Source organism: Bombina bombina, chromosome 3, assembly GCF_027579735.1.
Source record: "Bombina bombina isolate aBomBom1 chromosome 3, aBomBom1.pri, whole genome shotgun sequence".
NCBI lineage: Eukaryota > Metazoa > Chordata > Amphibia > Anura > Bombinatoridae > Bombina > Bombina bombina.
The window spans coordinates 42,015,967-42,029,161 of NC_069501.1; the positions used below are offsets into that span (position 1 = coordinate 42,015,967).

Sequence of the window (13,195 nt, forward strand, 5' to 3'; positions counted from 1 at the left end):
TGAATCTGGAAAGAGTTCTCTAATTCCAACTACAAAAGTGTGTTTCCTAGGGACAATAATAGATTCCCTGTCCATTAAGATTTTCCTGACGGAGGTTAGAAAATCCAAACTTCTTGCTTCCTGCCTTTCTCTCCTGACTGCCTTTCGTCCATCAGTGGCTCAATGCATGGAGGTGAGTGGTCTGATGGTGGCTTCCTTGGACATCATTCCTTTTGCTCGGTTCTATCTACGACTGTTGCAGCTTTGCATGCTAAGTCAATGGAACGGAGACCATTCATATTTATCGCAGAGGATAAATCTGGACCCCTATCAAGAGACTTTCTCTTGTGGTGGATTTCACAGGGACATCTGTCTCGGGGCAATTGCTTCCTGAAACCTTCCTGGGTGATTGTGACTGAGGACGCCAGCCTGTTAGGCTGGGGAGCTGTTTGGGGTTCTCTAGTAACTCAGGGCCTGTGGTCTTGGGAAGAATCTTCTCTTCCAATAATCATCTTGGAGTTGAGAGCAATCATCAATGCCTTGACAGCTTGACCACAATTATCTTTAGTCCAGTTTATCATTCCAGTCGGACAACATCACCTCAGTGGCTTACATCAACCACCAGGGAGGAACTTGAAGTTCCTTGGCCATGAAGGAGGTTTCTCGCATTCTGCAGTGGGTAAATGCTCATGGATGTCTTCTATCTGCCATCCACATTCCAGAAGTGGACTATGGGAGGAGGATTTTCTGAGCAGACAGACTTTTCATCCCGGGTAGTGGGCTCTCCATCCGGAAGTTTTCTCCAGGATAATCCTCAGGTGGGGCGTTCCGGAGTTGGATCTGATGGCATCTCGTCAGAACGCCAAGGTTCCAAAGTAAAGTTCAAGGTCAAGAGATCCTCATGCCACCCTGATAGATGCTCTGGTGGTTCCTTGGGATTTCGGTCTAGCATACCTGTTTCCTCCGTTTGCTCTCCTTCCACGAGTCATTGCTCGTATCAAGTAGGAGAGAGTGGTGGTGATTCTAAAAACTCCTTCCTGACCTCGCAGGATCTGGTTTGCAGATCTGGTGAAGATGTCATCTCTTCCTCCTTGGAGGTTACTTCTAAGGAAGGACCTTCTAATTAGGGTCCATTCCTCCATCCAAATCTGGATTCTCTGAAGCTGACTTATTGGAGATTGAACACCTAGTTCTGTCTAGACGTGGTTTTTCGGAAGCGGTCATTTAGGCTATGCTTCAGGCTTGTAAACTTGTTACTCCCAGGATTTACCATAAGTTATGGCGTAAATACATTTTTTTGGTGCAAAGTTATAGGTTTTTCCTGGAGTCGGGTGAGGATTCCCTGAATTTTCTCATTTTTTTCAGGATGGCCTGGAGAAAGGTTTGTCAGTCAGTATGTATGGCTGATTTACCAGATGTTCAAGCTTTTGTTCAGGCCCTGGTCAGAATCAGGCCTGTGTTTAAACCTGTTGCTCATCTTTGGAGCCTTAACCTAGTTCTTACTGTTTTGCAGCAGACTCCGTTTCAGCCGATGCATGTTGTTGATATAAAATTGTTATCTTGGAAGGTTTTTTTTCTCTTTGCTATTTCTTCCACTCAGAGTTTCTGAGCTTTCACCTCTGCAGTGTGATTTCCGTATCTTATTTTTCATGCAGATAAGTCGGTCTTTCGTCCTAAATTAGGGTTTCTCCCAAAGGTGGTGTCGGATCGAAACATTAATCAGGAAATTGTTGTTCTTTTTTTTTTCCTAACCCTTCTTCTCATAACGAACGTGTTTTGCATAACTTGGATGTTGTGCAGGCTCTAAAATTTTCCTACTAGCTACTAAAGATTTTCGGCAATCTTCTGACCTTTTTGTTGTTTTATTTGGAAAGCGTAAGGGTCAGAAGGCCACTTCTACTACTCTTTCTCTCTGGTTAAGAAGTATGATTTGTTTTGCTTATGAGACTGCTGGACAGCAGCCTCCTGAGAGACTTACGGCTCATTCCACTGGGCCTGTCTCCTCTTCTTGGGCTTTCAAAAATAAAGCCTCTGTGGAACAAATTTGCAAGGCGGCAACATGGTCCTCTTTACATACTTTTACCAAATTCTATAAATTTTATATTTTTGCCTCGGCGTAGGCCTCTTTTGGGAAGAAGGTTCTTCAAGCAGTGGTGCCTTCTGTATAGGTCCTCCTGCCTTTTTCTCCCTCCCTGTTTATTTTGTGTCCTCTAGCTTGGGTATTGGTTCCCACTAGTAATTGGAATGACTTTGTGGACTCTCTATGTCATAGGAAAGAAAACAAAATGTATGCTTACCTGATAAATTTCTTTCTTTCCGGGAATGGAGAGTCAACGACCCCACCCTCTTTTTAGTTATAATTCAGCAGTTTTTTTGAATAAACCTCAGGCTCCTTTTAACCGTTGTGTTTCTTCTTTTTCCATTTTCCTTTGGCTGAATGACTGGGGATTATGAGTAAGGAAAGGTACACTTACACTTTGCTGGGGTGCTCTTGGCCTCCTCCTGCTGGCTAGGAGTTGAATATCCCACTAGTAATTGGAATTACGTTGTGGACTCTCCATGTCTGGAAAGAAAGACATCAGGTAAGCATAAATTTTGTTATTGCAATATGGAACTCAACAGATTTAACACATTAACTTCAAATGCCCAGGGTTTGTAGTGACTGGAGCTCTGCAAAAATGTAAAGCAACACATATGAAAAGCAACCTTTAACAAAGAATACTTGCCCACACGAGTACTTTCAATGTGATTTAAACTTTATTTCAGTACTTTAAAGTGATGTAAATTTTCTGATATGGCTGACACTTTTTTGCTTTACATCTATTTGTATCCAGTCTAAAATAAAACACATTTTCCAGAAGTAATACTTTAATGTCAGTGCTACTTCTTTTCTAATTGTATAATGCCTTTGTTTTAGAGTTGCTTTTGGAAACTGCAATGGTTTAGCTGTTGTGGATTACATTCAGAAAACTGTCCTCCTGAACATGGGAACTATTGACCTGTATGGTTCAAGTGACCCCTATCAGCGTCAGCCACGCTCACCTCGCAAGAGTAAGCAGTTCAATGCAGGTAAGTGTCATAAGTTTGGTATCTGCATTGATGAACATTTCTTTGGTATCCGCATTGATGAAAGTTTCTTGTAGTGCATGGGAATAGGAATACATTTTAACCCAATAATGCATAATTGCATGAAAAGCAAAGAGCATTCACTATGCCCAACAAAAGCTTTAGAAGACAAATGTCTTATTGTACAGTCGGCAATCCATCAAATGGGTAACATTCTTTTAAACACTACCTTCAACACACAAGCTTCCTTCCAATATTTACAAAGAATGAAATGTGAAAATGAATGGAATCTGAATGTTGGCACCCAGCAAGTATGAATTGTTAATAAAGTCTGTAAGTTTTAAATGCATATTTATTATGACATGCTTTCAAAGCCTAGATGAATGAACATAAATAAATAAAAAAAAAATTTTGGGGGGGGGGTTCGGGGCAGTGTGTTTGCTTGAAGTGCAGTTTGCTATTAGTGAAAATGATTATGCTTGAAGTACAGTTTGTTATTAGCAGGCATTAAATAACAAAGCCACACAGGAACTGTACTAATTATTTTATTTTAGATGTGTACAAGGTTCTGTTATTGTTTATGCAGTGTTACAATTAGAATGTGCACCTTTCTTTTTTTTTTTTTTTCTTTTTTTATTAAGCCTTTATAATTTAATTTGCTTTTTTATTTAACTGCTTAACTTAATTCTGATCACTATAAATAATATATGATGAATCAATATAAATAATAAGTACTGATTATCTGTATAGCCAAATGACCACACATTAAGAAAATCACAAGTTAAAGCCTTGTCTCTCTTTGCCTCAATATAACTACTGTATATTTTTTTTTAATCTTAAAATATCTGCATCATTTGCATTGCTGCTTGATTAATAGGAGTTTCATCACTATATGATATATAAAATGAGAGTAAACAGTAGCCTATTACTCAAAATCAGATCATTTTAGTTTCAAGTCTGCAGGACAATTCATCAATTACTGTTGTTAAGTGCATTTACATTATGAAAGCTGTTCACACGCAAAGGTACTTTAAAAAAAATCTGATGTTTAGGTTAAGAGGTTGAAAAAATTTAAGAGAGATGGCATCCACCACAGCTTTGTTTCTAGAAGTATCACTGTCTTTCACTGTAGACTTTTTTCTTTCTTTCCTCTGCCTGCTGCTGATGCTGCTGATGTGCTGGCATGTTCCACAGACAACTTTTGCATGCGTGGCCTGTCTAATTTTTACCCAGATTTAACGAAACGGATCCGTACTTCTTACCAGAGTAAGTTTTTTAAGGGATGCATACTTTTTTTTTTTACTTTGTTTTGTTTTAATGCCAGGGTTGCCTTTAAGTTTTTTGTACTCTGTAATGCGTTTCTTGAAACACATATAGTTTGCATGCTTGTTTTGTTTTATAGCTATGTAATGCTGATGAATGCACACGGCAGGCTTTTCAATCCTGTAATCTATGATCTGTTTATATTTTATATATAACCTTCTAATTCATAGATTAAAACAGTCTAAGTGCACTGAAAGCAGAATGTAAAAATGCATGATTTTATTTATTCGTAAAATTATGGCTGTATACACTTAATTTCATTATTCTTTGAAATTTAATTTGAATTATTTACAGTGATGGAGTGATGTTCTGTTTAAATTATTTTGTCTTAATCATTAGTCATCTATATATTCTATGGATCACATTTTTAATCACATCTTGAGGCAAACAAAGTTTAACTAACATTCTAGACCCAATTTGTCATACCTGCAAGCAAAAAAGATGAGGAACACCAAGGGGTCATTTGTAAACATCAGAACACTTGTGATGCCTTAATTTCATCACTATAACATTATGGTTACATCACATGCACACATGGTAGTTTATAGTATGTAGCTTGCTTGTTTACCAAAGGCCAAACGGACAGGTGTGGACATCTTCACCCCTGTCTACCTGGCATCGTAACTAGCAGACAGCAGTACATTGTCTATATTTATCATTGCAATCATCCCAGTCAGAGAAGTCAGTGGGATTGAGAAATGCCACTTTAGATTTGGTGTACTAGGTTAAGAAGCAGCAGTCTGATGATCGCTGCTTCTTTACTTTTGGCTACAGCAGTGCTTTCCAAACTCTGTGTCGTGACACATTAGTGTGTCGGCAGCAGTGTGTAGGTGTGTCCCTGCTTCAGCACAAACTGTGTGTCGTGACCCATTAGTGTGTAGGTGTGTCCCTGCTTCAGCACAAACTGTGTGTCGTGACCCATTAGTGTGTGGGCAGCAGTGTGTAGGTGTGTCCCTGCTTCAGCACAAACTGTGTGTCGTGACCCATTAGTGTGTCGGCAGCAGTGTGTAGGTGTGTCCCTGCTTCAGCACAAACTGTGTGTCGTGACTCATTAGTGTGTCGGCAGCAGTGTGTAGGTGTGTCCCTGCTTCAGCACAAACTGTGTGTCGTGACCCATTAGTGTGTCGGCAGCAGTGTGTAGGTGTGTCCCTGCTTCAGCACAAACTGCGTGTCGTGACCCATTAGTTTGTCGGCAGCAGTGTGTAGGTGTGTCCCTGCTTCAGCACAAACTGTGTGTCGTGACCCATTAGTGTGTCGGCAGCAGTGTGTAGGTGTGTCCCTGCTTCAGCACAAACTGTGTGTCGTGACCCATTAGTGTGTCGTGACCCATTAGTGTGTAGGTGTGTCCCTGCTTCAGCACAAACTGTGTGTCGTGACCCATTAGTTTGTCAGCAGCAGTGTGTAGGTGTGTCCCTGCTTCAGCACAAACTGTGTGTCGTGACCCATTAGTTTGTCGGCAGCAGTGTGTAGGTGTGTCCCTGCTTCAGCACAAACTGTGTGTTGTGACCCATTAGTTTGTCGGCAGCAGTGTGTAGGTGTGTCCCTGCTTCAGCACAAACTGTGTGTTGTGACCCATTAGTGTGTCGGCAGCAGTGTGTAGGTGTGTCCCTGCTTCAGCACAAACTGTGTGTTGTGACCCATTAGTGTGTCGGCAGCAGTGTGTAGGTGTGTCCCTGCTTCAGCACAAACTGTGTGTCGTGACCCATTAGTGTGTCGGCAGCAGTACTTTTGGCTACAGCAGTGCTTTCCAAACTCTGTGTCATGACACATTAGTTTGTCGGCAGCAGTGTGTAGGTGTGTCCCTGCTTCAGCACAAACTGTGTGTCGTGACCCATTAGTGTGTAGGTGTGTCCCTGCTTCAGCACAAACTGTGTGTCGTGACCCATTAGTGTGTAGGTGTGTCCCTGCTTCAGCACAAACTGTGTGTCGTGACCCATTAGTGTATCGGCAGCAGTGTGAAGGTGTGTCCCTGCTTCAGCACAAACTGTGTGTCGTGACCCATTAGTGTGTCGGCAGCAGTGTGTAGGTGTGTCCCTGCTTCAGCACAAACTGTGTGTCGTGACCCATTAGTTGGTCGGCAGCAGTGTGTAGGTGTGTCCCTGCTTCAGCACAAACTGTGTGTCGTGACCCATTAGTGTGTCGGCAGCAGTGTGTAGGTGTGTCCCTGCTTCAGCACAAACTGTGTGTCGTGACCCATTAGTTTGTCGGCAGCAGTGTGTAGGTGTGTCCCTGCTTCAGCACAAACTGTGTGTCGTGACCCATTAGTGTGTCGGCAGCAGTGTGTAGGTGTGTCCCTGCTTCAGCACAAACTGTGTGTCGTGACCCATTAGTGTGTCGTGACCCATTAGTGTGTAGGTGTGTCCCTGCTTCAGCACAAACTGTGTGTCGTGACCCATTAGTTTGTCGGCAGCAGTGTGTAGGTGTGTCCCTGCTTCAGCACAAACTGTGTGTCGTGACCCATTAGTTTGTCGGCAGCAGTGTGTAGGTGTGTCCCTGCTTCAGCACAAACTGTGTGTTGTGACCCATTAGTTTGTCGGCAGCAGTGTGTAGGTGTGTCCCTGCTTCAGCACAAACTGTGTGTTGTGACCCATTAGTGTGTCGGCAGCAGTGTGTAGGTGTGTCCCTGCTTCAGCACAAACTGTGTGTTGTGACCCATTAGTGTGTCGGCAGCAGTGTGTAGGTGTGTCCCTGCTTCAGCACAAACTGTGTGTTGTGACCCATTAGTGTGTCGGCAGCAGTGTGTAAGTGTGTCCCTGCTTCAGCACAAACTGTGTGTTGTGACCCATTAGTGTGTCGGCAGCAGTGTGTAGGTGTGTCCCTGCTTCAGCACAAACTGTGTGTCGTGACACATTAGTGTGTCGGCAGCAGTGTGTAGGTGTGTCCCTGCTTCAGCACAAACTGTGTGTCGTGACCCATTAGTGTATCGGCAGCAGTGTGTAGGTGTGTCCCGGCTTCAGCACAAACTGTGTGTCGTGACCCATTAGTGTGTCGACAGCAGTGTGTAGGTGTGTCCCTGCTTCAGCATAAAAATTTTTTTTGTTTCTTCCAGCCTGCTATGCATATCACATGATTGATACCTAGTGGGTCACAGATCATCTTAACCTATTGGCGCAGCTCAGTGCGAACTGATTCCCATTGGCGGCTTTGGCGGCACATTGGTTCCTAACTGCACGTGAAGTCTCCTCAATTGGCTTGTGACTGCATGTGTAGTCAGTGAGTGGGACAGCAGAGTGTTTGCGGCGTGTGTAGTCAGTTGGACTCGCAAAGCTCTGAGAGCAGCAGCTTAAACACTAAGCTGGTAGAAATAAAGAGAAAGGAGACAGGGACATTAATATGGCACACTTGGGGGGATTGTCATCTCAAAACATGATAGGTAGGTGATTGTGTAGTGTGATACTATGTAGTTAGTTTAAAACTTAACATTTATTATGAATTAGATAAAATATAATCAGTGGTGTGGACCATGCCACTTTATGTTAAAACACATTAACATATACATAACGAAAAGAAATTCAAAATAAATTAAAGAAAAAATATATTTACAAGCACTGCTAACTCTCTGTATAAGGAGTAACCTCCTATTACTTGCACAATTAATTATTTAGTGCCAGGGTAAAGGTATCATAATACTATTGTTTATATAAGTAACTGCAGCAAGCTTAGGTTGAGGTGTTTTTAGAAAGAGTACTATTGTAGACGATGCTTCTATGCCTTAAAATTAAATCAACTATTAGCACTTCTAACACTCTCCTATTCCCAAAGCAAGCTGTGTATTTAAACCATTATAGGTGCCCTAAAAGAGGGCCAACAATTATACCGCAAGGAATTAATCTATAGATAGTATTATTTTATAACCGTTACCCCGTTTTTAATCAATACCCCATTAAACAAAACAGAGAGCGCTCTATCTGAAACGTGAATAAAAACATTTGGTTTATCTTCCCTTTAATGTTTGTGCATAGCTACAGTTCACAGTTTAATAAAGATGTTTGTTTCCTGATTAAAAAATGAAGGCTATGGGGTCGATTTATGAAGCAGCGTATTCTGCTTCTGACCCACTCCACTTCAGGTCCACCAGAAGCGGAGTTAAGAAGCAGCGGTCGTAAGACCGCTGCTCCTTAACTCATCCGCCACCTCTGAGGTGGCGGACAGCAATCAGCCCGATTGGATACGATCAGGTTGATTGACACCCCCTGCTAGCGGCTGATTGGCCGCGAATGTGCAGGGGCCAGCATTGCACAAACATTTCACTAGAAATGTTTGTGCAATGATAAATGACGACAGTGTATGCTGTTGGCATTTATCGATGTGCGGCGGACATGATACGCTACATTGTATCACATTAGTAAATCGGCCCCTATATTTGATTTAACCAAATCTGCAGGTGTTTTACGGCAGTGTTACTTTTCTCTTGTAAGGTGTATCCAGTCCACGGATTCATCCATTACTTGTGGGATATTCTCCTTCCCAACAGGAAGCTGCAAGAGGATCACCCACAGCAGAGCTGTCTATATAGCTCCTCCCCTAACTGCCACCTCCCAGTCATTCTCTTGCAGCTCTTGACAAGGGAAGCAGCTAGAGAGATGTGGTGAATTAATGTAGTTTATCTTCAATCAAAAGTTTGTTATTTTCATATGGTACCAGAGTTGTACTATTTTAGCCTCAGGCAGAAAGTTGAAGAAGAGTCTGCCTGTGGTCTTTGATGATCTTAGCAGGTTGTAACTAAGATCCATTGCTGTTCTCACCCATAACTGAAGAGATGGGTAACTTCAGCTGGGGGAATAGCGTGCAGGGTCTCCTGCTCTGAGGTATGTGCAGTTTTAATTTTTTCTAGAGAAATGATAAGCTAGAAAATGCTGACAATACCGGATTTATTTAAGGTAAGCCTGATTACAGTGATTTAATAACGACTGGTATCATGCTTGCTGTAAAGGGTAGTATTTTTATTATTTACTCACATTACTGAAAAGATATAACGTTTGCTTGAGTGTATAAACGTTTATTTCATATTGGTGATAAAACTTTATTCTGGGGCCCAGTTTTTCCACATGGCTGACTAGATTTTGCCTAGGGATAGTTTTTTAAGGCCCTCTCACTGTGAGTACAGGTTGGGAGGGGCCTATTTTCCATTAGTTTTTGCAGCTTGAGACATCCAGCTTCCCTGAAGGAGTCCCCTGAACATATAGGACCTCAGGGGTTTTTGTGCCTTCCAAAGTCGTTGTATGGGCAGGTAGTTTGTTGTGACTGTTTAAAAACGATTATATTGTTTTTTTGATCCGGTTTTGAAACTAAGGGGTTAATCATCCATGTGCAAGTGGGTGCAATGCTCTTTCAGCCTATTATACACACTGTAAAAATTTCGTAAGATTTACTGCTTTTTTCACTGTTTTAGCAGTTTCTGTGATTGTTTTTTTCTCTTAAAGGCACAGTACCGTTTTTATTTTTTCCTTGTTCACAGTTATTAAAGTGTTTTCCAAGCTTGCTGGTCTCATTACTAGTCTGTTTAAACATGTCTGACATAGAGGACACTCATTGTTCATTATGTTTAGAAGCCATTGTGGAACCCCCTCTTAGAATGTGTACCAAATGCACTGATTTTACTATCGATTACAAAGACCATATTCTGGCTTTAAAAAAATATATCACCAGAAGAAATTGACAAGGAGGAAGTTATGCCGTCTAACTCTCCCCACGTGTCAGATCCTATAAATCCCGCTCAGGGGACTCCAAGTACATCTAGCGCTCCCATTGCGTATATCTTGCAAGACATGGCGGCAGTTATGAATCATACCCTTACAGAGGTATTATCTAAACTGCCAGGATTGCAAGGAAAGCGAGACAGCTCTGGGACTAGAATAAATACAGAGCTCTCTGACGCTTTAGTAGCTATCTCTGATACACCCTCACAATATAATGAAGCTGAAGCACGGGAGCTTCAATCTGTGGGTGATTTTTCTGATTCAGGGAAGATACTTCAATCTGATTCTGATATGTCTACATTTAAATTTAAGCTTGAACACCTCCGCTTATTGCTCAGGGAGGTTTTAGCAACTCTGGACGACTGTGACACTTTTGTAGTCCCAGAGAAATTATGTAGACTGGATAAATACTATGCAGTACCTACTTACACTGATGTTTTTCCAATCCCTAAAAGGTTTTCTGAAATTATTACTAAGGAATGGGATAGACCAGGTGTACCGTTCTCTCCCCCTCCTGTTTTTAAAAAGATGTTTCCTATAGACCCCGCAACACGGGACTTATGGCAGACGGTCCCTAAGGTGGAGGGAGCAGTTTCTACTCTAGCTAAGCGTACCACTATCCCTGTCGAGGACAGTTGTGCTTTTCTAGATCCAATGGATACAAAATTAGAGGGTTACCTTAAGAAAATTTTTATTCAACAAAGTTTTATTCTCCAGCCTCTTGCATGCATTGCCCCAGTCACTGCTGCCGCGGCTTTCTGGTTTGAGTCCCTAGAGGAGGCTCTACAGGTTGAAACCCCATTGGAAGATATTATTGACAAGCTTAGGGCCCTTAAGCTAGCCAATTCATTTGTTTCTGATGCCGTTGTTCATTTAACCAAGCTAACGGCTAAAAATTCAGGTTTTGCTATTCAGGCGCGTAGGGCGCTATGGCTTAAATCTTGGTCAGCTGACGTGACTTCAAAGTCTAAACTTCTCAACATTCCCTTCAAAGGACAGATCCTATTCGGGCCTGGACTGAAGGAGATCATTTCTGACATCACTGGAGGAAAAGGTCACGCCCTTCCTCAAGACAGGTCCAACAAATTAAGGACCAAACAGTCTAGTTTTCGGCCCTTTCGAAACTTCAAGAGTGGCGCAGCTTCAACTTCCTCTAACACAAAACAAGAGGGAACTTTTGCCCAGTGTAAGCCAGTCTAGAGACCTAACCAGGCTTGGAACAAGGCGAAACAGGCCAAGAAGCCTGCTGCTGTCTCTAAGACAGCATGAAGGAGCAGCCCCCGATCCGGAAACGGATCTAGTAGGGGGCAGACTCTCTCTCTTCGCCCAGGCTTGGGCAAGAGATGTCCAGGATCCCTGGGCATTGGAAATTGTGTCCAAGGGTTATCTTCTGGAATTCAAAACCTCTCCCCCAAAAGGGAGATTTCATCTCTCACTTTTATCTGCAAACCAGATAAAGAGAGAAGCATTGTTACATTGTGTTCAAGACCTCCTAGTTATGGGAGTGATCCACCCAGTTCCGCAGGAGGAACAGGGACAGGGATTTTATTCAAATCTGTTTGTTGTTCCCAAGAAAGAGGGAACATTCAGACCAATCTTAGATCTCAAGATCTTAAACAAATTTCTCAGAGTCCCATCCTTCAAGATGGAGACTATTCAAACCATCCTTCCTATGATCCAGGAGTGTCAATAAAGGCACTACCAGTTTGTGGCTCTTCCCTTTGGGTTGGCCACGGCACCAAGAATCTTTACAAAGGTTCTAGGGTCCCTTCTAGCGGTCCTAAGGCCGCAGGCTATAGCAGTAGCCCCTTACTCAGACGACATTCTGATACAGGCGTCGACTTTTCAAGTTGCCAGGTCTCACACGGACATTGTTCTGGCATTTCTGATGTCGCATGGGTGGAAAGTGAACGAAGAAAACAGTTCTCTATCCCCTCTCACAAGAGTTTCCTTCCTAGGAACTCTGATAGATTCTGTAGAAATGAAGATTTACCTGACAGAGGCCAGGTTGTCAAAACTTCTAAATTCCTGCCGTGTTCTTTATTCTACTTCTCGCCCTTCAGTGGCTCAGTGTATGGAAGTAATCGGCTTAATGGTAGCGGCAATGGACATAGTGCCGTTTGCCCGCCTACATCTCAGACCGCTGCAACTCTGCATGCTCAGTCAGTGGAATGGGGATTACACAGATTTGTCCCCTCTACTAAATCTAGATCAAAAGACCAGGGATTATCTTCTCTGGTGGTTATCTCGGGTCCATCTGTCCAAGGGTATGACCTTCCGCAGGCCAGATTGGACAATAGATGCCAGCCTTCTGGGCTGGGGTGCAGTCTGGAACTCCCTGAAGGCTCAGGGCTTGTGGACTCAGGAGGAGACACTCCTTCCAATAAACATTCTGGAACTAAGAGCGATATTCAATGCTCTTCAGGCTTGGCCTCAGCTACCTGCGGTCAGGTTCATCAGATTTCAGTCGGACAACCTCACGACTGTAGCTTACATCAACCATCAAGGGGGAACAAGGAGTTCCCTAGCAATGTTGGAGGTTTCAAAAATAATTCTATGGGCAGAGGTTCACTCTTGCCATCTATCAGCTATCCATATCCCAGGAGTAGAGAACTTGGAGGCGGATTTTCTAAGTCGGCAGACTTTTCATCCGGGGGAGTGGGAACTCCATCCGGAGGTGTTTGCACAGTTGATTCAACTTTGGGGCAAACCAGAACTGGATCTCATGGCGTCTCGTCACAACGCCAAGCTTCCTTGTTACGGGTTCAGGTCCAGGGATCCCAAGGCAGCGCTGATAGATGCTCTAGCAGCGCCTTCGTCTTTCAACCTGGCTTATGTGTTTCCACCATTTCCTCTGCTCCCTCGTCTGATTGCCAAGATCAAGCAGGAGAGAGCTTCGGTGATTTTGATAGCTCCTGCGTGGCCACGCAGGACTTGGTACGCAGATCTGGTGGACATGTCATTCTTTCCACGTTGGACTCTGCCGCTGAGACAGGACCTTCTACTTCAAGGTCCCTTCAAACATCCAAATCTAATTTCTCTGCGTCTGACTGCTTGGAGATTGAACGCTTGATTTTGTCAAAACGTGGTTTTTCCGAGTCGGTCATTGATACCTTAATTCAGGCTCG

At 43.1% G+C, this 13,195-nt stretch overlaps 1 protein-coding gene across 1 annotated transcript in view; it reads left to right on the top strand.

The window, feature by feature from the left end:
• STXBP5L (syntaxin binding protein 5L) overlaps positions 1 to 13,195 on the top strand; it is a 1,275,950-nt gene that overhangs the window by 1,051,884 nt on the left and 210,871 nt on the right. The window contains exons 18-19 of the mRNA XM_053705139.1: positions 2,897 to 3,048; positions 4,240 to 4,311. Coding sequence (XP_053561114.1) covers positions 2,897 to 3,048; positions 4,240 to 4,311 — 224 coding nt within the window. The remainder of the gene's footprint in view (positions 1 to 2,896; positions 3,049 to 4,239; positions 4,312 to 13,195) is intronic.